This window comes from Dermacentor albipictus, chromosome 1, assembly GCF_038994185.2.
Source record: "Dermacentor albipictus isolate Rhodes 1998 colony chromosome 1, USDA_Dalb.pri_finalv2, whole genome shotgun sequence".
NCBI lineage: Eukaryota > Metazoa > Arthropoda > Arachnida > Ixodida > Ixodidae > Dermacentor > Dermacentor albipictus.
In genome coordinates, this window is record NC_091821.1 from 285072131 (window position 1) to 285094120 (window position 21990).

The 21990-nt window shown below is 46.0% G+C and overlaps 1 protein-coding gene across 3 annotated transcripts in view; it reads right to left on the reverse strand.

The window, feature by feature from the left end:
* The window catches only part of hfp (Poly(U)-binding-splicing factor hfp), a 322321-nt gene that overhangs the window by 152179 nt on the left and 148152 nt on the right, over nt 1–21990 (reverse strand). For all 3 annotated transcript variants that reach the window (XM_070531376.1, XM_070531377.1, XM_070531378.1), the window contains one exon: nt 14692–14857. In XM_070531376.1, coding sequence (XP_070387477.1) covers nt 14692–14857 — 166 coding nt within the window. The remainder of the gene's footprint in view (nt 1–14691; nt 14858–21990) is intronic.

Below are 21990 nucleotides of genomic sequence, written 5' to 3' on the forward strand. Positions count from 1 at the left end.
TGGCTGCAAGCGTTAAGCGCTCTAATGGTAAGTGGTGGCCTCATGGATCCACCAAGTTAATACTACTTCCAATTTTTTTCAAAAGAATATTCAAGTTGATAGCTCTGGTATGTGCATAATTTTTGTTCTTTGCGCCACGGGTTGCCATGTCTTCGTGAAAGGAAAATTTTTTTTTTTAGTGATGACAAATCATGATGATGATGGCACTGATGGCCACATCTAGTGGCAGCTATGAGCACTAGGCGCGGCGCTTGCTGCAGACCTGCTCTTCACCGTACACGTAATGGAGAAAAATGCGTTCGTACCCGCTGGCTATCGGGCATCACGCTCTTGGTTGTATTATTAGTTCCGGGGTTTATTGGTTATCTTTGTAATTTTGCTATCTACAAGGTGCCAAATGCCAGGAGTGTTCCAAGAACCTGCATCTTTACTTGGACTGCTGAAACATGCAAACCTCGACTTAACGAAACTCGCGATTTAACGAAATTTTCGGCTGCAAATTGGACTTCGTTATATCGCGGTTCGACTATAATTACTTTCTGGTCCAGCTGCCAGGCCTGCAGTGTATGCTAATTCGGTTTGCTAATATTGATCGTACGCTCTCTTTTGCTGCTCGCTGGAGATATCGAGACAAATCCTGGTCCTGACGCGGCTGCCATTCTTGCAGAATTAAAAAAGCTATCTGCAGGACAGTCTAAATTGCTGGGTGATGTGCAAGACTTAAAAACACAATTAAAAGAAACAACCAACGCCCTTTCCGACCCGAGTAGGAGACTAGCCACTGTGGAAACCAGCTGTTAGCATATAGAGCACATGCGACAGCAGCTGAAGTGCGTACAAACCGACACTGTCCTAACCGTTTGTCGTGTCTGTACTTTGGAAAGCCGACTAGAGGATGCCGAAAACCGCTCTAGACAAAGTAATTCGATATTTTATGGCATATCTGACACTTCTAACGAGTCCTTCGCACGCTCAGAGGAAATAATCATCTGCCACTGCTCCGAGTACCTAAACGTAAGTGTAAAACCTGATGAAATTGAGCGTGCGCATCACCTTGGACACCAAATTTCCGGCCGAAGCCATCCTATTATCGTTAAATTTTGTCATTTTAAAACAAAAGACACAATTTTGGCAAACGACCGAAAGTTGAACAGTACAGCATTGGCGAAGATTTTTCCAAACAAACTCAAACCACGCGTAAGCACCTTCTCACATGCGAAAAGCAAAGCCATACCTTTTTGACTTCGGTATAAAACCTTGCATATCAGACCCAAGTGATTCTTTTTCGCTGAATCGTCCCAACAAGTCAAGGAACTATAGCTACCGCGCAACAACCGACCGACAGTCCAGTATTCTACACCTATTCCTGAACCGCCCTTTTCTTTATCAGTCATTTTTCCTAGCACATGCAATTTTCTTCCTAAACGTAATATTGTATCAAACCTTCTGTCATCATCTGAAAGTGATCCCCATGTACTCACCAAAACATGGCTTTTTGATGATGTTTTTGGTGCAGAAATCCTCACCGACTTTCCTAATTTTTCTGTGTTCCGTAAAGATAGGCAGGGGTCTAGAGGGGGAGTGTTCTTATTGCTATGAATAAGCAAATATCCTGCTCCGTGATTGACGTAGCATCTGAACTAGAAATCCAATGGCTAAAATTCAATGCTAATCTCCAGAGCTGCTACTTCTCGGTGTATTTTATCACCCCCCTAACAGTCCTGCTGATTTTCCTCTCAAACTTAACAATATTCTGGTCCACTTAGTGCAAAAGTACTAGTATCCCAAATGAAATGGGTGATCCTTTATCAGATGCCGACTGCGTTAACATTTTTAGCACAACATTTTCTTCAGCTTTCACCATGGAATCCGATACGCCCATTCAAAGCATTTCTGCTCCTGCCATGCCAGAAATGCCTGCCATCATTTCATTAAAGGGACCCAGAAACGATTCTGACAATTTTCTACAAACGAACTGAGTCATTAAAGTAGATCCTTTTGATCATTAATTGACGCCTCTGAGAGCTCCGCGTAAAGCGTGTAATTTATAAGGTTTTAAAAATGTACATCGCTGCCGATCGCAGCACACTGCTTGGCGGAATTTTCAGCCACCCCTACCCACATGACGTAAATCACCCAATTAAAATCATGTGGGTGAGCTATCCGATTGGCTGCCCAAGGCGCATCATCGTTAATTTTTCCACCTTTATGGTGAACAAATGATGTTCGTAATAGTTAGAATGTTAGTTAATTTGTTTCTATAAAAAGAAAGTATCAGAAAGAGAATGCACAAGAACAATTTTTCACCACACTTAGGCACTTCTGGCACACAGCAAGCGTTGTCTGCTTGTGTTACAATGTGCTCCATTTTGACAGGAGCTCCCGGTCAGAGTCGGTCTCAGTCTTTTCGCGAGCACTATGACTCGACTTTGTTGCATTGTGGACTGCAAACGTATCGACTGGCAATATGTCAAGCTGCGACATCATGTCCCTCTGCAAGGCAGCAGACGAGCGGAGTGGCTGCAGCGCATCGGACTGCCGCTATCTGATCGGTGCCAGGATTTGCGCGTTTGAGGCCATCACTTTACACCGAATTACTAACGCAATAGCGTTTCGCGATTCCGGTATTAGGGTAAACGCAAGCACAAGGGGACATGGCCTGGCCATGTCTCCTTGCGTGCCGTTTCACGGTATGAGCAAAAGTGCAAATGTCAATGGTCTACACGGTGCAGCCACCTGGTGGCACAGAGCTCAACCACACACAATAGCAGTAACAAAATCTATTCTTCGCTGCTGGTGTGACTTTTTCGCAGGGGTGTAATTGTTAACACATTTTGTAAATGTTTAAAATGTCTTACACTTGGTTAGAGCAATATTAGCTCTTAGTTTGGCTGGTTAAGCTATGCGCCAACGGGTGGCTGGACTGCAGAGACGGATCAGGCAGCTCACGTACGTCTACGCTAAAGTTCCTTCATCAGCTTGAGTTTATGCCTCCACCATTCCATCGAAATGCCCAGCTAGACTGTGGTTACCGGAATACCAGACACATTCGGCGCTGCGACAGAATGCTCGCAACGCATGCTGCTTCGATTGCTCTCACTTGGGGTCAAAAGCCAAGCAGCTGGCGGAGAGTTTGGAGCGCACGCTCGTTCCTAGAGAACCGGAAGTCGACGACACGATGTGCCATCATGACGCATAGCCAGTGAAGGCGGAGCTTAGCCCCGATCACTCAGCGAACGAGTTGAGGAGAAAATGCATGACTATGGAGGAGGGTAACTTGTAATCGTCCGTAGCTCTCTTATGGTATCGACTGGTCGCCTCCATCCCCCGAAGCAGAGTCGAGCAGATCCGGCGTTCCCCGAACTCGGAGGTAGAGGACAAGCATGCAAGCTGAACGTGTGGCTTGCTCTCGGAGGAGGACATCGCACATGCCAAACCATGTGACTACTGCCAACATCCGATGATTCACCTATCGAAAGCTTCTGGCGCTGCCGAGAAAACCAGCGGACGCGCCATGGGACAAGCGTTCGTCTATACGCCAGCACGCAGTGGCCTAGGTTGCCTAGATTACGGTAGACCGTCGCCAACGGCAGTGCCATTGCACTGTGATGACGTTGCGAGAAACACTCCAATCACGTCAACTGATCCGACGACAAGGCTCGGAGCGCTTGAGAGTGCTCGAAGATGGAGGAGAGCAATTGAGAAGAACCAGCCAAATGCAGGGCGCGCACCATCTTTCAACCAGCCAAAGACAATGTTGCTCGCGACAGCACTCAAAAATGACCAGCCGAAGATGCCATTAATATGAGACGTTTCACACAAATTGTGGTGCGAATGATTAACTTTAGCCGTACCCTACGCGTCTACAAAATTTGTCCGAACCGTTTCAGAGGCCCTTTAAACAGTATCTGCAGCATTATAGAAAACCTCAAAATGTCATCGTTTGCTGGCCCTGGCAAAATTATTTCAAAACTTCTAAAAAACACTAAAATCATTTCTGCTTCTTTTTTAATCTTGCTGTTTTCCGAATCATTAACCACAGGTAATCTACCGATTGAATGGAAAGTGGGCAAGGTCGTTCTGATCTACAAATCGGGTAATAGGAACTCGCCACTAAACTACCGCTTGATTTCCATAACAAGCGTCCCTTGCAAAATCATGGAACATGTCTTTTTCTCAAAATTAATGAACTTTCTTGACTCAAACAATTTTTTTCATTCATCACAGCACAGGTTTCTGCAAGGGATTTTCTTGTGAAACCCAGTTGGCCATCTTTCTTCATGATTCTGCATTAAAACTTCGATACTAATACACAGACTGACGCAATTTTCCTCGATTTCGCAAAAGCCTTTGACACAGCAGCTCGTCAACGCCTGCTTCTAAAACTTTCCCAGTTGAATATTCACCCTAACGTTCTAAGATGGATAAAAGATTGCTTACTAATCGCTCACAATTTGTGCAAATCAATAACAGTGCTTCTAACCCGCTTCCTGTAACATGAGGCGTTCCCACAGGGCTCTGTGCTAGGACCCCTCCTGTTCCTAATATATATTAATGATCTACCACTTAATGTCTCTAGTGACATCCGCGTATTTGCCGATGATTGTGTTGTCTACCACACCATAACTAACATGAGTGACCAAGTATTGCTTCAGAACGACCTAAACAATATTCAAAACTGTGATGACTGGCTAATGCTACTAAGTCTTTCTAAATGCAAAGCAATGTCAGTAACCCCCCATCGAAATCCTCTCATATTGTCTTACGTAATAGAAAACAAGCCTATTGAACCAGTTAAAGCTTTCCAATACTTAGGGATCACTATTTCTCCCGACCTTGACTGGTGTTCACATGTGAATAACATTATAACATCTGTTTAAAAAAAATCGATTTTTAAACGCCATTTGCGAGAAGCTCCTCCCCACGTAAAACTACTAGCATACAAATCATTCATCAGACCTAAACTTGAATACGCTTCTGCTATCTGGTGCCCACATGAAATTTACCTTATTAATGCCCTTGAAGCCATACAGAATCACACTGCTAGGTTCATTCACTCAGCATATTCTTACGACATCAGCGCATCATCCTTAAAAGCCGACTCCAGTTTACCAACTCTTTCGTATCACCGTCGCATCGCCACCTTATGATTATTTAGCAAATTTTGTTACAGTCTGCTCGGCAGTGCACCATACATTTCACCACCGGCACGAACATCAGGTCGTACTGGTCATTCAATAAGTGTCGCTCGCCCCAAAATGCGCACTGTCACTTTTTCGTCCTCGTTTTTCCCTCGTGCAGTTGTAGACTGGAATGGCCTTCGTTACGACATTGCTGCCATCATCAGTTCATCTGCGTCCATGGAATAGGTGTCAGTGATTCTCTCACCTTAACTAAGAATGTTTTAACTACTGCAATCCCACCCCTTACGTAATACCCCCGTGTGGGGTCTTTAAGGAAATAAAGAAAGTTAGAAATGACGCCTTGGTCCATTGGCTGTGAGATCTACATGGTGTTCGGAGGACGCTAGCTGCAACACCCCTAACCACCGCACACCAAGAAATGGTGCAGACCGGCGTTGCATGCACACATGTCCCTGCAGGCATGGAGAGAGAATGGGTGAACGGCAGCCAGTGGCAGCGGCACGGAACATGCGCTGACGCTGTGACAGCTGCGACTGCGAGGAGCGTGTGGAGTGGGGGATGAGGGCATGCGACAAAAACCAGTGTACCTGCTGCATTGCAGTGAAGCACATCTCCTCTGCAGGCATGCATTTCAGTGGTGTGCCGGGCGTACCGTAGACTAATTTTTGCGCTAATAGTACTACGGGTCAGGCACTTCGCCTATAAATAATCGCGATTGCTATGTGGCATCGCCTCACGGCTCCGAATGGCCATCATTTCGTCGGGTCTGCGGTAAAATGGGGGTCGGGAATTGCCGCATAGCAACCCAAATCTTCAAACTGACCGGGTTGGCCTAGGCCACCAAGTCGAATTATCTGGTCAAATTTGCATCGGAAAATACGGGACCGCAGAAAACGTTCGAATTATCTGGGATTTCGAATTAACTGAGTTCGAATTAACGAGGTTTTACTGTACATAGCGCAAAAGTGGTCTAGTGCTAGACTATATTTTTTTCTAAGTGAAGAAAAAGTAAAAAGGAATCTGCCCTGTCACCTATTGTGTTTTGCTAAGGAAGCAAGTTTGAAGCAAAAAAATCACAGAACTGCAGTACGGGGCAAAATACGTCACTTAAAAATTGAATTCTCCAGAAGCGTTACAGTAAGGGCAATAAAACTCGGTGGCTGTTTACCTACTACATGTTTGTGCTTTTATTCAGGCCGATTTTCCTGGCGCGGCCAAATCCAGTCCTACTGCACTTTCAAATCCCACTCAAATGCAGGCAGCTTGCCTGTTCTGCATGGACTTAGTTGGGATATGTATGAGAGCATTCACTGGTGGTGTGCATGCAATGGTTGGCAGGTTTGCTAGGCCTTGACAAGCAAGTGAATAGTTCAGTTGTATTTTTAGATTGTATGCTTCACAAGAAGGCTCTGGCATCATAGGAACTGAGCCGTGAGCTAGCGAGTGTAATGCAGCATAGCGTCAAAGCTTTGAACAGCATCAAAGCAAGGTCTAAGGCCAGTCACTTCTCCAAATTGCTGTGCAAGAAGATGGCTTCAGAACAATGGCACTCGTTCTTATAGATGAAGTTGTGTTGGCTGTTGCGCAGAAAAGTGCTGCTCAGGGTTTTTGAGCTCCAAGAGGAAGTGATCATTTTTCTAGCAGAAGACAAGGGGCTGGTAGAGCCTTTCAAAGACCCTTCATTCCTCACTAAGCTTGCCTATCTGTGTGATGTGTTTGAGCAGCTCCATCACTTAAACTCCAGCATGCAAGGGGTTAGGAGTAATGTATCCTCAGGTGACAAAGTGAGGTGCTTCTGCAGGAAACTTCAAGGTTGGCTGAGTTGGGTAAGAAGAGATGATTATTATCCGTTTAAGTTGCTGAGTGACTTTGCGACATCTGAGACAGTGTCCGTAGCTAACAAAGAGACATTAAAGGGACACTAAAGGTTACTACTAAGTCAACGTGGACTGTTGAAATACCATCACAGAAACCTCGAAACGCTTGTTTCGTGCCAAGGAGAGACTTATTTTAAGAGAAAATGCTTTCTGAAGCGTCCGCGTACCTCTAGCGCAGTTCAAATCGCCCGCCCTCCGATCGAGGAGTACTGACATCATGGTCTCATAGTGAAGTTGCGCCATCGGTGAGTAGAACGGCGTCCGCAGACGGCGCTAAGGCTTTTCTGCGCAAAACGCAAACGCGCGGCCAGAAACAGAGCCAAGACAGAGCCGACAGCAGAGCGAAAGCGGGAGTATGGTGGCTAGCGGAAGGAGAAACGAATTACGTCCCACGGCACACGGAGAGTCCGTTTTCGTTAAACTATAGGCTGCGGCGAGCTCGCAGCGTGGTCGGCGTGGTCTTTGAGCCTTTTCGCACTCCCAACAGGGCATAAAAAAGTGCGAATCGACGCAAAACTCGGCCTAGAAACGTGCTTCGCCACAGCCAAGCTGGCATGACTCAGATGTCGTTTCCCGCACCGCCACCAGGCGCCGCTACTATACCTCAAACCCCAGCGCAATACGCCCATAAGCTGGTACTTCATTCTATGACGCAAACTTCGACGCTCATCGCAATGGACCCTGACACCGACAGATTGGCTCGCGATGGTGGGCTCAACTTCAGCGATTTGAGCACCGACGAGCGCGACCTGCTGCTGAGGGCTCGCACTGCCGGCGTTGTTGCGTACTACGACGGCGGCCTCGACACCGGCTCTCCCTAGTGGGAAAGCAACGAGGGCTTCCCACGACATCACATGGACGTGGCATTCTCGCTGCTTGTTCCAAATGAAAGTTTCGTGAGCCAGCAGAACCCTCACAGCACGACGCGATAACGAAAGTACTGAAACTCCAAAGCGTGCGCGGCGCAGAGTCGAGCGCGCAGAGTCGAGCGAAAACGAAACCTTTCGAACACCCATATTACTGAAGGGCAACGTCAAAATGTTATTTTTTCTTAGAATTGAATAGACGTAGACAAGTAGCATTTTTTTCCGTCTTATAATCGAATGAAATGATATTTTTAATACGAGTACAGTGAAACCTCGTTAAACCGTAGTCGGCCGGAGCTCGGAAAAAATACGTACTAAACGGTAGTACTGTTTAAGCGAAATAGCGTGAGATCGCCCACTTACCTGTCGAAAACAGAACTCAGAGAGAGTGCGATGAAAGGGGAAAAACCATGCAGTATTTATTCACTTCGCGGGACGTAAGTGTTATTTTCATTTGATGTCGCGGCGGCCTAGCACGACGACAGCGGCCTCAACCTTACTGAAGCTGCGTGCCAGCTTCTCAGCCAGCCCCCCTCCTCTCGGCAAACACTCGCACGGCAGATTCCTCGTTGGCGTTACGTATTCTCCGTGCACGCGCGCAGTAGTGCTGCATAACTCCCAGGGCGCCTTTTTCATTGCCCGGTGCCGGAGTTCGGAAAACTTTTCGTTTGGAATAGTTACGTTATCGCGCCCCTGTTCTCCTTGCGACGATCGCATTCATGAGGCTGACGTAACGCGCAGCTTCTGCCACTGTCGGGCCTGAATAGCCCGTGCTGTCGCTTTCCGTGTCGTCCTCATCACTGTCGCTAGTTGACACTTCGGCAACAACAGCGGCAACGATGGTGAAAAGTCGAACCTCGTAGCCGACATATCCATTCGCGGTCGCAGCAACGCTGCCGAGCAACTTCGCATTCCAAATGTCACACACTGTAGTCAACAGCAGATCCATGTCGCGGGCCAGCGCCGACTTCGTGTCACGTTCGGTAACACGGACGATGTCTAATTTTTCTTCTATGCTGAGCACCCGGCGTCTATTTTCATCCGAGCTTCGGCATGACGCGAGTCCTCGCTTGCACGACGCCACAACGCTCTCTGGCACGGCGTCCATGCGGCGTCGAAATGATGTTGATGTTGATGCGGCTTCACGTGCGAACGCACAGGGCGCTTGGAGGCCGTTGTACCGATCTCTGAGGCTTGTTGTTCTGCCGGGCCGCCCGATGGAGACGACGCACCGCCGTGTTTGCGCGACGAAAAGTGGAAACGCTACGTTTTAACCGATGCGTACGCAATAAGCTGGTACGGTTTATGCGGATACAAAATACATTATGTTCAATGGCCGCTGAGTCGGGGAATTGACTTTACTACTTTTAAACCGAAACTACTGTTTAAGCGGGTACGGTTTAACGAGGTTTTACTGTAGTTGAGTATTAGTAACACAAATTATGAGGAGTCCTTTCGTCATCGGGCTAGTACCAGAATGTCGCTGGGGGGTCTCAAATCGTGTCATGCATTTACCTCAATTTCTTGGTTACTAAAGCTCTGTTCGCGATTAAATTGACGCCTTAGACGTTCTAGAACATTGCTCTACCACTTTAACTTGCGTTTCTGGTAACCTTTAGTGTCCCTTTAAGGACACATTCGAGTACACTCAGATGCCACCTAATGAGTTACTTCACAAAGTTTGCTCTAGACACACAGCTTGTGGCTCCTTCCCAGGATGATGTAACTTGCTTCACCCATGAAAGTCCATGAAAGTGTTCATATTGAAAATGAGCTGATGCAGCCTCTCCAAAATGCTGTTGCTAATCCTGTGAGTGGCTCATCCGTAATCGGTCGCGAGACCATTTGTATGGGTTAGATTGATGACCGTTGAAGCCACTGATTTTCTGCTCTAGTGGGTTGGATAGTGCATCGACCGCCCTCGATTGAAGCCAGCCTTGTCCCCAAAGTTGGCGCTTTGTGACTTTGCAGCAGCACTTTGTCTGCACGAAAGTTTGACATTGTTTTCTTGACCTAAATTACCTGCCTGTTGTGCCGTAACCTACCGAAGCAAGCCAGAAAGATTTTTTGAAAAGACGCCCACAATTTTCCATCGCAGCGCCGACAGTGCCTGTGACATAAGTGGTGCGCACTGGAAACAGTGGTGACTGAGAAAACCCTTTATGTTCAGAGAAAAAAAATATTGCATACGGGTTTAGATTATAGTAGTAAGGAGCCCTTGAACGCTAATCTCCGGTTCCTGGGTGCAACTTGGGCCATCCAAACGTGTGATCGCTGGGGCCATGCCATTCCAGCCTTATTTTGTATAGCATATATTCCCCGCTAGTGCAACATGGAGGCTGCTGCTTTCGCGTGCAGCAAACGCGTGCCGTGTGCCGCATGTAGGAACAGTGCCCAATGTGTGCGCCCTTCTCGCCCTCTCTTTAGCACTTCTCTCCTTCAGAATCTGAGGTACGCAGGCAGATTCACCACCGGTGCTCTTGAATCCCCTTCGGAGTCTGTGTGGCTGAGCAGACTTACCGGGAGCTTTCACCTGTAGTCTGAGACTGCCACCCGAGTGCCATAACCCCTGTAATGTATGCGTCCTTTGTACCTAACTGGGAATAAACCCCCATTCATTTGTATCACGACTGGAGTCATATCTACACCTTGCCGGTGATTGAATTGGATTTGGTCGGCTGTCAGAACAGCTGCCTCACTGACTGTAAGACTATGAACAAATACAATCGATGAATGCAGCGCCACCATGCTTTGTATTGCACGTAATTGCGCAGTAGCTTCTGAACTTTTGTATCGCCAAAACTATGTTGTGGATCAGCAATAGTGCAATTTAGGTAAAAAAGACCCAACAAATTCCAGTCGGTGTCGATTGGCACAGCATTCCCACTACTGCACCCTCCACACAGTCCGTACAAGGGAGCGTCAACATCTGCTGGACGCCCCGGCACAGGCTTTAAATCGCATGGAAGTGATGCAACGGGTGACATCAATGATGGCAACTTTGTTTATGGCCATCACATTTGCTGTTTTGCGGCATCGCAGGTGTGTATCATGTCTGAAAAATCAAGGAAGACATGGCATGGCATCTGAACTTCGGTATCGTTACGATTGCACAGAACAGCTGCTGCCACAACCAGTCACTGGCAAAGCATTTCTAGAAGCCACTCTTACGACATTCATTAACCGAAAAGAGCGCTTGCTTAGCAAAGATGCCTGGACATCCTTTACTGGTCATCAGCCTCATTTACCCCTGTGCATGGCAGCTCATTAATTTATAATCCTGACTTCCACACAGTGGGAACTACAATAGGCTACAACTGCTGCAAAAACGTGTCCTCTGGATTTTTGTGAACCACACCGGCCCTACTAGTTTGTTGCCGACACAACCACTTTTTCCTAGATTTGATGTTTTACCTGCAAATAAAGTCTATTTATGGATACTGGCACAGTGAATTTATAAACAGAAACTCCACAGTATTTGCACACCTGTCTTGGCGCAATATATGGCGCAATATGACATCCGTAACCCCAAACGCAGAAATAAAAAAGTCAGAACAAATTAGGGAAAACAAGATCTGGAATATCAAATAATAGACATGTTAAATAACTGTGCTTCTATTTTGGATTTCTGCCTACCCAGAAAAACGTTCAAACGTGAACTGCAGTCAATTTTGTTTTCCGTTGAAATTGTCAAGTTGCAATGATAAGTGTAAATTTCCGTTTCAATTGTTGACTTCCTTTTAAGTATTTTTGTGATATGAGCGAATTTTCAATGTGATTTTTAAAAATAAACTGTCCGTAGTGCTTGCGTACACCCATATTGTATAGGATGTATGATGTATGTATCGTGTAGGCTGTATGCGTGTACTATTTGTAACGCCGCTTCTCTTTTGTTACCAGCTCTCTGCTGTACTGCTGCAGACTGCTCCTTTTGCTACGGGGGCAGAGACCTTGTCAGGCAATCATGCCTTAAGTCTCTGCCACCCGCAGGATGATGTAATTTTCCTGCAAATAAACACTGACTGACTGAATGACTTACCAACTGGCCCCAGACAATGTATGCCTTATTCACCTGTGTCAAACACTTGCAAATTCAAAAATGTTTAGCTATGCAACAAACCTCAATGCACAGCAAGCATGGATTGCTGCAAAAGTGCAATGCAGATACAGCGCCAGCGTGCAACTGAAAGAAAGCAGTGCAATACATACCATTACAAAGGGAGAGAAGAAATGGTTTGGAAGGCTTTGCAGTTGGTTTTTTACACCTTGTGCTGCAGTACTGTGTCATCACGACGGCGCTTGCAGCAAGCAGTGGTTTAATTTTTAATTCAGTGTGAGGTCTGTGATGTAATCATTGGGGAAGCCATTAAAGATGAAAAGCACTTCTGCAACAATCCTACAAATGCACTCAAACCTCGCTATAAGGAAGTTGAAGCCGAAATTACTTTGTCTATTGCCATTTACTGCAGTACACGTCTAATGGTATGCACAACTTTAAACATGCAAAGAAAACTGGCTTCCTGGCCTGCCGAACCGCTACGCAGTCACATATGCGATGAAAATTCAATGAAACAACAGCAGCAGACTCTGTGACGTGTACAACATGGAACTTTTTAGCCCCTGAGGCGACAGCAATTAGAACAGCGTCCTTATGTTCAAATGTGATGATCTTTCGTTTCAGCTTTCCACTTCGCTCGTTCATATTGTCGCGAAACCCATCAACATATACGGCTGGCAGAGCTTGGCACAGAGCCAAATGGGCAGATGTATAAACAGACGCATTCGGCCCTTGAAAGTGAAACTATCTGATCCGCAGCTTTCTCATGGCCCCGCGGCTCCACTGTGTGAGCGCACACCGGCTTGGCTTGGCCACTTGTGCCGTTTGCAAGCAATCTCGGAGGTCACGCCTAGCAATAGCCAGCACAGCACCGTGCACTGCAGTGCGATAAAGAGGCCCTGGTTTCTAGCACACCGTGTTTAAGCATAATCATCTATATGTGGCACGGCGTCGCTAGGCATGGCCTCCAAGATTGCGATCCCGGAGGGTGCGCCTAGCTTTGCCAGCTACATGCCGCAGCGAGAAAGTGGTGCGATAAGATAAGAAAGAAGTGCTGCTTGTGTGCGGTCACTGTGCGCGTAGCGGTGGAAAAACCAGTGTTGCTCGACAGTGTATTCGACGCATGAATTTCCAACTGCTGCGCAGAACGAGTGTGGAGCCCGGTGGAAAGCCACATGCTCAATGCGCAACAGTCAGTATGTTTGGTTTCCAAGACAAATCTAGTTCATTATATCCATTGGCGAACAACTTTACTTCTTTAACATGAGATTTAAGATACATGGATCTCTACAGAGATTTCAAAAGAACTTGCATTTACGTCATTATATCCCCTATTTCGTTATATTCCATTTCCTTATACAGTAAAACCTCGTTAAACCGTACCCGCTTAAACAGTAGTTTCGGTTTAAAAGTAGTAAAGTCAATTCCCCGACTCAGCGGCCATTGAATATAATGTATTTTGTATCCGCATAAACCGTACCAGCTTATTGCGTACGCATCGGTTAAAACGTAGCATTTCCACTTTTCGTCGCGCAAACACGGTGGTGCGCCGTCTCCACCGGGCGGTCCGGCAGAACAACAAGCCTCAGAGATCGGTACAACGGCCTCCAAGCACCCTCGGCGTTTGCACGTGAAGCCACATCAACATCAACATCATTTCGACGCCGTGCCAGAGAGCGAGTGGCGAGAGAGCGTTATGGCGTCGTGCAAGCGAGAACTCGCGTCATGCCGAAGCTCGGATATAAAAGACGCTGGGTGCTCAGCATAGAAGAAAAATTAGACATCGTCCGTGCTATCGAACGTGACACGAAAAAGTCGGCGCTGGCCCGCGACATGGATCTGCTGTTGACTACAGTGTGTGGCATTTGGAATGCAAAGAAGTTGCTCGGCAGCGCTGCTGCAACCGCGAAGAGATGTCGGCTACGAGGTTCGACTTTTCACCATCGTTGCCTCTGTTGTTGCCGAAGTGTCGACTAGCGACAGTGATGAGGACGACACGGAAAGCGACAGCACGGGCGATTCAGGCCCGACAGTGGCAGAAGCTGCGCGTTACGTCAGCCTCGTGAATGCAATCGTCGCAACGAGAACAGGGGCGCGATAACGCAACTATTCCAAACGAAAAGTTTTCCGAACTCCGGCACCCGACAATGAAAAAGGCACCCCGGGACTTACGCAGCACTAGTGCGCTCGTGCACGGAGAATACGCAACGCCAAAGAGGAATCTGCCGTGCGAGTGTGTGCCGAGAGGAGGGGGGCTGGCTGAGAAGCTGGCACGCAGCTTGAGTAAGTTTGAGGCTGCTGTAGTCGTGCTAGGCCGCCGCAGCATCAAACGAAAATAACTTATGTCGCGCGAAGTGAATAAATGCTGCATGCTTTTCCCCTTTCATCGCACTCTCTCTGAGTTCCGTTTTCGACAGGTAAGTGGGCGATCTCATGCTATTTCGGTTAAACAGCACTACCGTTTAGTATGTACTTTTTCCGAGCTCCGGCCAACTACGGTTTAACGAGGTTTCACTGTAACGAGGTTCGAGTGTATACAGAGTAGGTCTGAAAAATGAGGCCTATGAAAAATCAGTCAGCAACTGCATTTGCCTTCTGCATAAATTACTTCTGCCCTAAACTAGAAACAAATAAAAAGTTCTAAACAATTGCTTTCTTTACTACAACAGTAAACAAATAAATATCAGATCATAGGCAGACATTTGTTGCCACAATGATGATGAAGTTTTCAACAGCATGCCACTGACCAGTGATGATGCCAGGTGCATTGGCAGCCAGCACGGGCTGTGGTAGGACACCTGGCGGCCCGACAAGGCCAGGGGGAACCAAAGTGGGAATAGTCAGGCCAGGAGGAGGGATGACGGCCGCCGCCGGTGAAGAACCAATCACTCCAGGAGATGACAGCCCCAAGGCCTGTGAACAGCAATGCGGTATTTGTCACATACCGCACTTTCAGATGCCCAATTTTCACTGCCGGTCAGGGCTCAACATCCGTTTGTGAATGTTTCTCATAAAACATAAAAAACTGTGTGGTGGTGTGGGGAACTGAATCCTGTTTTATAGCTTAGGGTTCCTTTTAATAACCCCTTGAACTGCTGTTTTTTTTTTTTTTTTCGTGTGCTACTTCAGCAGACATTTGGTGCTACATAGAAATTGTTTCTGCATCCTCGCTTTCTTTTAAAGCAAAATCCATCAGAGGTTTACAAAACCCTTTGTCGGCAGTCAAAGTACAGACAGACCTGTCACACTGGTTCGCCATGGTTGTCCTGCTAAGATGGAGCAACAGAGCACCAAGACATTTAATGCTCCACCTATTATTAGAAATTTAACTTGCAAGCTTCCGGTATTTTTACGACCTCTCAGTAGACTGTACAACAGGTATGCAATGTTCATTTTTGCATGAGTTGCTTCTTGAGAGGCAGGGAATGCACAGAAAAGACCAAATGAGTATACTCAAACGTGGCAGCCAAAGGTTTCCAAAGGTTAGGCTAAAAGATACTGATAAAGAAAAAAAATGTATTCTGTTCTGTGAGTATCCAAGCCTCTAGCATTTCACAATGGTTTTGCAAAATAGAACATATGAAGCTGAGGGGCTAAATTTACAATTTGATAGAAACGTGAAGCATACCTGCCAACCCGTGAACATAAAAATGTGAAAAATTGCTGGACACAACACCAAGGAGGCAGCAGGTGAGGGGGAATAGTTGCACATGGCTTTTTTTTTCGTAACCTTTTGGTCTGTTTTCAGGAGCTACCTGCCATCTGGGAATGGCTGTACCAGTCCACTGTCGGGAGGCGCTCACGAAGGCTTAAACTGCGCACATCCGTTTTCTCAAAAGAAAGGTGGTGCCCTATTTCAAACAGTCACACAAGGGTACACGACCTTTATTTTACTATGTTCTCTAGAAATGGCAGCACTATACAAAGCAAACAAAAAGCAAAATAGCATCACCAGATTGTGCCGTTGTTTTCCTCTGCAGATGCTTGGCAGCGTTCTCCGCGATTACATTTCATGGGAATGATTCTCCTAACTTTATTGAAAATGGTGATGACTTTAGCGAAGAGGAAGGTTATATTATATGTTACTCCAACCGACGAAGAAGAAACCTTATCAGATGAGTGTGTTGATGACAGCAATCGGGCAGACAACACTGAGAACATGGGTGCAGTTGACAGAGCTGACCACTAGTGCACAAACTAAGAATATGAGCAAAAATATAAGAAATTGTGTTGAAAGCTTTTTTTTTTCTGCCTCGTTGCAGTTTCTGTAAATAAACAGCTTTCTAATTACGCAAATGCAGCTGAAGAAATGAACTGAAGGAGCTGTTACACTTGAAATACCGAAGGAACCTAATCGAGCAACTAGTCGGTGACGTAAGGGCTAGACCCAAATAGGTCCATCTGCAAGTGTCTAGTGTAAGGAAAGGTTGGACGGTAGGCTTCCCTTCATATCCAAGAACCCCAATAGAAACAGCAAAGGCTGTGCTGTTTGCAGGAGTAGAAAAACTAAGAGGGAGAAAAAAGATAGCATTTTTTGCAATACATGAAACACCTCGGGCTGCGCTCTGAGAAATGCTTTGAATGGCACCATACCATTTCCAAGTAAAGGAGTACAACAGACAATAACAGAGGAATTGATTGAACCCTCTTTCTCAGGAACTGGTCACAACATGAAAGTGAAATGTGTACTCTAAGAAGCAGTGGTAGCTTCATTGCACATTCACAAATACAAGTCCATAAATGTGCAGTTTTTTTTCAATTACACTTTCGCTAGAAGGGGGAAGCAATTACAGTGATAGTAAGCATATGAGGCCTGTGCTGCTGCGCAGCGTAAACAGCACCCCAGAAGCTACCATTGTCATAGGTACAATAAACGCAATGGTGAGTGTGTATGTGACAAAACTGTATCACTAGAGCTCATGCTCATCGCACGAAATCACACCAACAGGCGTGATTTACATTTTAATTTTGTTTACGCAACGCACATCAGACAGAAACTTTATTTTATCAACATAGAATAAAAACACACATGCCAAGTGCGTTCCGGTACATCCTGCTCGCATAGCAGGTACTCATGAATGCTTACATCGCTTTCTGTGGCAGGGTTCCCAGTAAGTCTGAACCGTGTGCATTGCGTAGTAGAGAGCGACGTGGGCATTCACGAGTATGCGCTATGCGAGCAGGATGTACTGGTGACAGATGAATTTACCGACGCTAAAATCACTGGGATGGCTACTAGCGAAGCAGAGCGGGCGGTGAAGGCGATGGCGAAGACCTCAATAGGTGCCGATATCAGCTGAAACAAGAAACGCGATTCGTTTCCTGCGACATAAAGTTAAGTGCAGCGGTGGGAACGATGGGCTCATGCAATGTGTGAAGCAGCTCGAGGACACCTTTCTAGGTCCAAGTGCTACCGCAATGCAGACCAGCTTTACGCAGTTTTTATGCACTGAATAAAATGGCAGTGCCGCAAAACGGAGCTGGTCAATACCTCTGCTATGTTTTTATTTGAAACCTTTACGGAGAGCCAGTTTAGAGGCTCTTATTGAAAAACTTGTCAGTAGTGGTGAATTTTAAGAACTCGACTTTTCACTGCAATTTTTGCAACTTATCTAAAGAATCGCTTATCTTGAATTTTTTTCCGGTTTTTACAACTTCAAGTTAACGAGGCATTACCAAATCACTTTCAGTTCGCATTTATTGGCTGGTTGAACAAAACCGGATGATCTCATTGGCTTGTTGAGCACTGCGTTCCGCAAAGGAGTCACTATCGACAAAAGTAATTGTCTCCGAGACTACATCCCCAGTTCACAACGCTACTAACGACACTATGCCTCATGTGCTGTGAAACAGATAGGTGAAGAAGCTTATCATATGTTTCGCAGCGATAGCTGTGAAGGCGGTATGCAACGACCCAGGAGGAGATTTACTGGTATCGGAATAATAAATTCAGCCAGCGCCGGCGTTTTCACATGAGACAAACGGGCAAGTATTGCAGGGAAGCCGATGCAGCGAGTGGCTACTGTTCTCAATCTAGCACGCCTCGCGCCTTTTCTTGTTTACATGGGATCTAGCGACCGGAAAACGTATATGATTGCAGTCTGCAGCACAGAAAGACAGCGTGTTTGGGTTATTGCCAATTAAAAGTGTGCAGTAGGCTTCAATCGACACCACGCACTGTGATATAGATAGGTGAAGGTGCTTATCATACTAGGGTTGGCGGTAATAGTTGTGAATACGGCGTGCGACAACCCCAGAGGTGATCTGCTGGTACCAGAATAAGAAAGTGAGTTTATGCCAGCATTTTCAAGTGCAACAGACGGGCAAGTATTGCAGTGAAGCTGCCGCAGTGGGCGACTTTATACTGTTCTCGATCACGCATGCCTCCCGCATTTTCTCACTTGCATGAGATCTAGTGGCCGGAAAACGTATCATACAATTGCAGTCTGGTGGTGTAATGAATGCCGAAAAATATTTGTTTTCCGGGAACGTATTGACACGTGTACTTGTCTTTATCGGGCGACACGTTTCACTGCCTAACAAATGTTATTGCACAGCGCAAGACGCGCCTGCATGTATCGGATGTTTCTGGGATGTTATCGATGGTTCCATCCGTTGTCTGTGACCGAACTTTGTGTAATCTCATTGCATGTGTGCGCGACGCGAATAATGTAGAACTTTGTAGAAGACACGCGGGTCCCAACGATTACTCTGGAACATTCGACAACTGATGTATAAAAGCCGAAGCGCTTGACCCGCTCATCAGATTTTCGGCGATCGCCGACAATGTTCGCCGCTATTGCTGTGCTATAAGTGTAGCCTGTTTTTGTGGGCACAGGTTCGCCCAATAAAAGTTAGTTATGTCTTTCACAGTATTGCTGCAGTGTTCTTCAACGTCACCACCCGTGACAGTATGAACCAGTGAAAAAATAAGCATAACTCTATTGGGTCATTTTTTGTGTTCTCGATCGCAAATGTTGGCGCCGGGAAATTATACGTAATGGAATCGTATCAATGATGTTCTACTGTACTCATACCTGCGAACATGTCAAGGGGGGGCGGGGCGAAGAAGTGAAAGCAAGCATTATAATGAAGTTCGCCTTGAGTACACATTTTTTATGGGATACATATACGCACTTTATTAACAACGATTTACTTTTAGATTGAAAAGCAACAAGTTTTAGATCACGATGGCTTTTTTAGCGACTTTGTTTTTTCTCTAAATAAATTTGGTTGAAGCAAGTAAATAAATGGTGACTAGTGCTGTCACAAGAGGATGACAGATACAAGCAATATTACAGGCCATGGGAAGCCTTTCCGCCCCTACTTTGTGCCCCATAATCATATCTTAGTTTTGGCATGTAAAACACACAAAATTAAATTTAAGACTACTTAACAAGTCATCATACACCAAAATGTGGGCTGGTCCCAAAGATAGTGCAGCAAAAAAATTTAAGCAGTCCAATACTCCTCCTACTTCCCTAACAGGAGACATGATGTGAGAGTGCCGTGCGCAGTAACTGCACCCAATTCTCACCCCGAAACTTGCTCAGGAAGATTCTGTCTTTCATTGACTACAACAGGAGGTTGAACAGCCTTCCAACTTTTATTCCTTAGCTCATCTCGTCTGATAGATGAGAGGATGTATATACTAGTATGTTCATACTACATACATCGTCACAATAATTTTCTTTCTTGTACGCATTTTTTACCTTGCACCGCCGATCCAACACCTTTAAAACGTTTTCATGAACTGAACCTATTCTTCCTAAAGTTTGACGTGGCGTTTGTCAAATCGTAAAGTGGGCTCGAATTCATAAGCTTTATGAAGATTTGGGGAAAGTTGGCAGGTATGAATATTCTGACGCGGAAACAGATAGCTTGGTCTTGGATTACAGGTCTAAATGCTAGTCAACGCACAGCTATTCACAATGGAGTATTGATTGTACCATTGACTTCAAGCAAACAACCGTATACACAAATGTTAAGTATTACACCTTTTCATATACCCCAGAGCACCTCATACCTGTTGTATCACCAAAGCGCTGTGTGTTTAATTATGGCCACGTTTCTCTTTTCTTTTTGCTATTATTGCTTCTTCCTGTGTTCCCATATATCTATTTCCTTCATTTATCCATACACCAAGGTATTTCCTGGTCCTGTATTGACACTGCCTGTTCACTGCTAAATTTGCGCCTTCCTGTTCACATATTAGTCAGACGTTGCATATCACTTTGCCTGTTATCAAGCAGCACAATATTGTCCACATAAAACAAACACGGAAGCTGCCGGTCTACTATTGTGCCCATCTGTTTGTATGAGAGATTAAAGCTGACATTGATTCCCTCTAGCGCCCGTTCCATTCATACCATGTACATCACGATACTGAGGATAAAAAGCACCTTTGCCTCAGTCCCTTGGCGATATCAACTTTATCTTCACTCCTCATCCCTTCTCATTTAATGTAATCGTGATTTAGCTCGCTCTCTAGTGGCCGCGCCGAGAACCAGTTGCTCTAGGTTCAGCTGCAGGTTCACATTACAGCATGTGCTGCAACGTTGCCTCGTATGCCACCATGCACAAGCCCGAAAAAGAAGAAAAAGACGGGTGTTGGAATAGTTTTGCTATGTACCATTACAGGCGTGTCATCATGGCGGAAAGACAGCAAGTCATCATTTCTCAAAAGTAGCAGACGATGGGCAATGGAGAGTGACATGGATAAAAATTGGCTGTGGTTTAGCTCTGGTTAAACCTGGTTGAATTGCAAAAGCACACCTTGGCAGTTTCTATAGTCACTTCAGTCCAATCTGGGAAGGCTTCACAAAGAGTCACATACATGTTCTCACTCACCGTTAGCAAATCCCGCTTATGCCACAGTCGATTACATACACAACAAATACTTCCAAACGGGTTCTCGGTGAAGCGGCGATGGAAATCGCGTGTAGCTGATGCTACCAGAGCCACTCGTTCGATATAGTCACTTATTTGCACAGGTCCTTCAGTAGAAACACACACATTTTTCCTCCTCCGCTTTTCCAAGACGTTCGGGCCGTTGTTCTTCTGTTTCCTCGGTACGTCGTCGTCTCATAGTTTCATTCCGTCTAGCACGACTAGACTCGCCTTCTAAAGCGGCTCGCTTAGCAGCTTCTTATCGTCGTTTTCACAACCGTTCTTCTCGTTGTTCCTCTGTTTCCTGGGCACGTTGCAACCTCTTTCTCTCATTCTTCCAAGCTTGCTTAGCTTTCGCCTTTGAATTTAACTGTTTCGAAACAGTAGAGCAACTAGATTCATATATAGACTTTTTGTCGGTAACTTCCATGGCAGGACTGATCAACCAACACTTAGCGCATCACTATATATCCCAGTGAAGCCGCCACAAAGCGAGCGCAATGCGAGGTCATCATATCAATGGAGAGACCACCTGCGCGGCGCCGGCTCGGGGACCACGGCACACACGACGAGCGGCTCCCTTCTAGCTACGGCGGGGAGCAAGCTGACGTCACACGTTGTCATAGCAACGGAGAGAGCTGACGTCACACCCCCTGCTAAGCGCAGCGCCGGCTCTGAAGGGGGGGGGGTGCGGTCACGGCATACGCAACGAGCGGTTAGATCTGGCGTAGTATTGCTTTCGCAATAATAAACTTGCACATTGGGAAAAAGGTGACTGACACTACGGCGATTTGTACGAAACACTTCACTCAGGATGACTTCTTTATTTCAGTCAAGCAGACCATTGCTTTCTTTTTATACATTATAAATATGTTGCTGGCGTTTCAAATTGCGAAGTGTTCTTTGTCTAGGCAGGCGCTTTAATAAATTAGTGATGTATGCTTAAGCTTCATTTGGTTTGGTTAGCTTAGTCTTGTGCCCCAGAACTAGTGTTACTGATGCTTAACACTTTGAAGGTTTTTGCCGTACATGTACGGCGGCGGTTTTCTGGCCCGCAAGGTCTTTGCCGTACGCGTACGGTTTCAACCCTCCGTTTGAAATTTCGGGCCATAATGGCGATGCGTACTCACTGGGAGGTGCTACCGCCTCTTAGGACA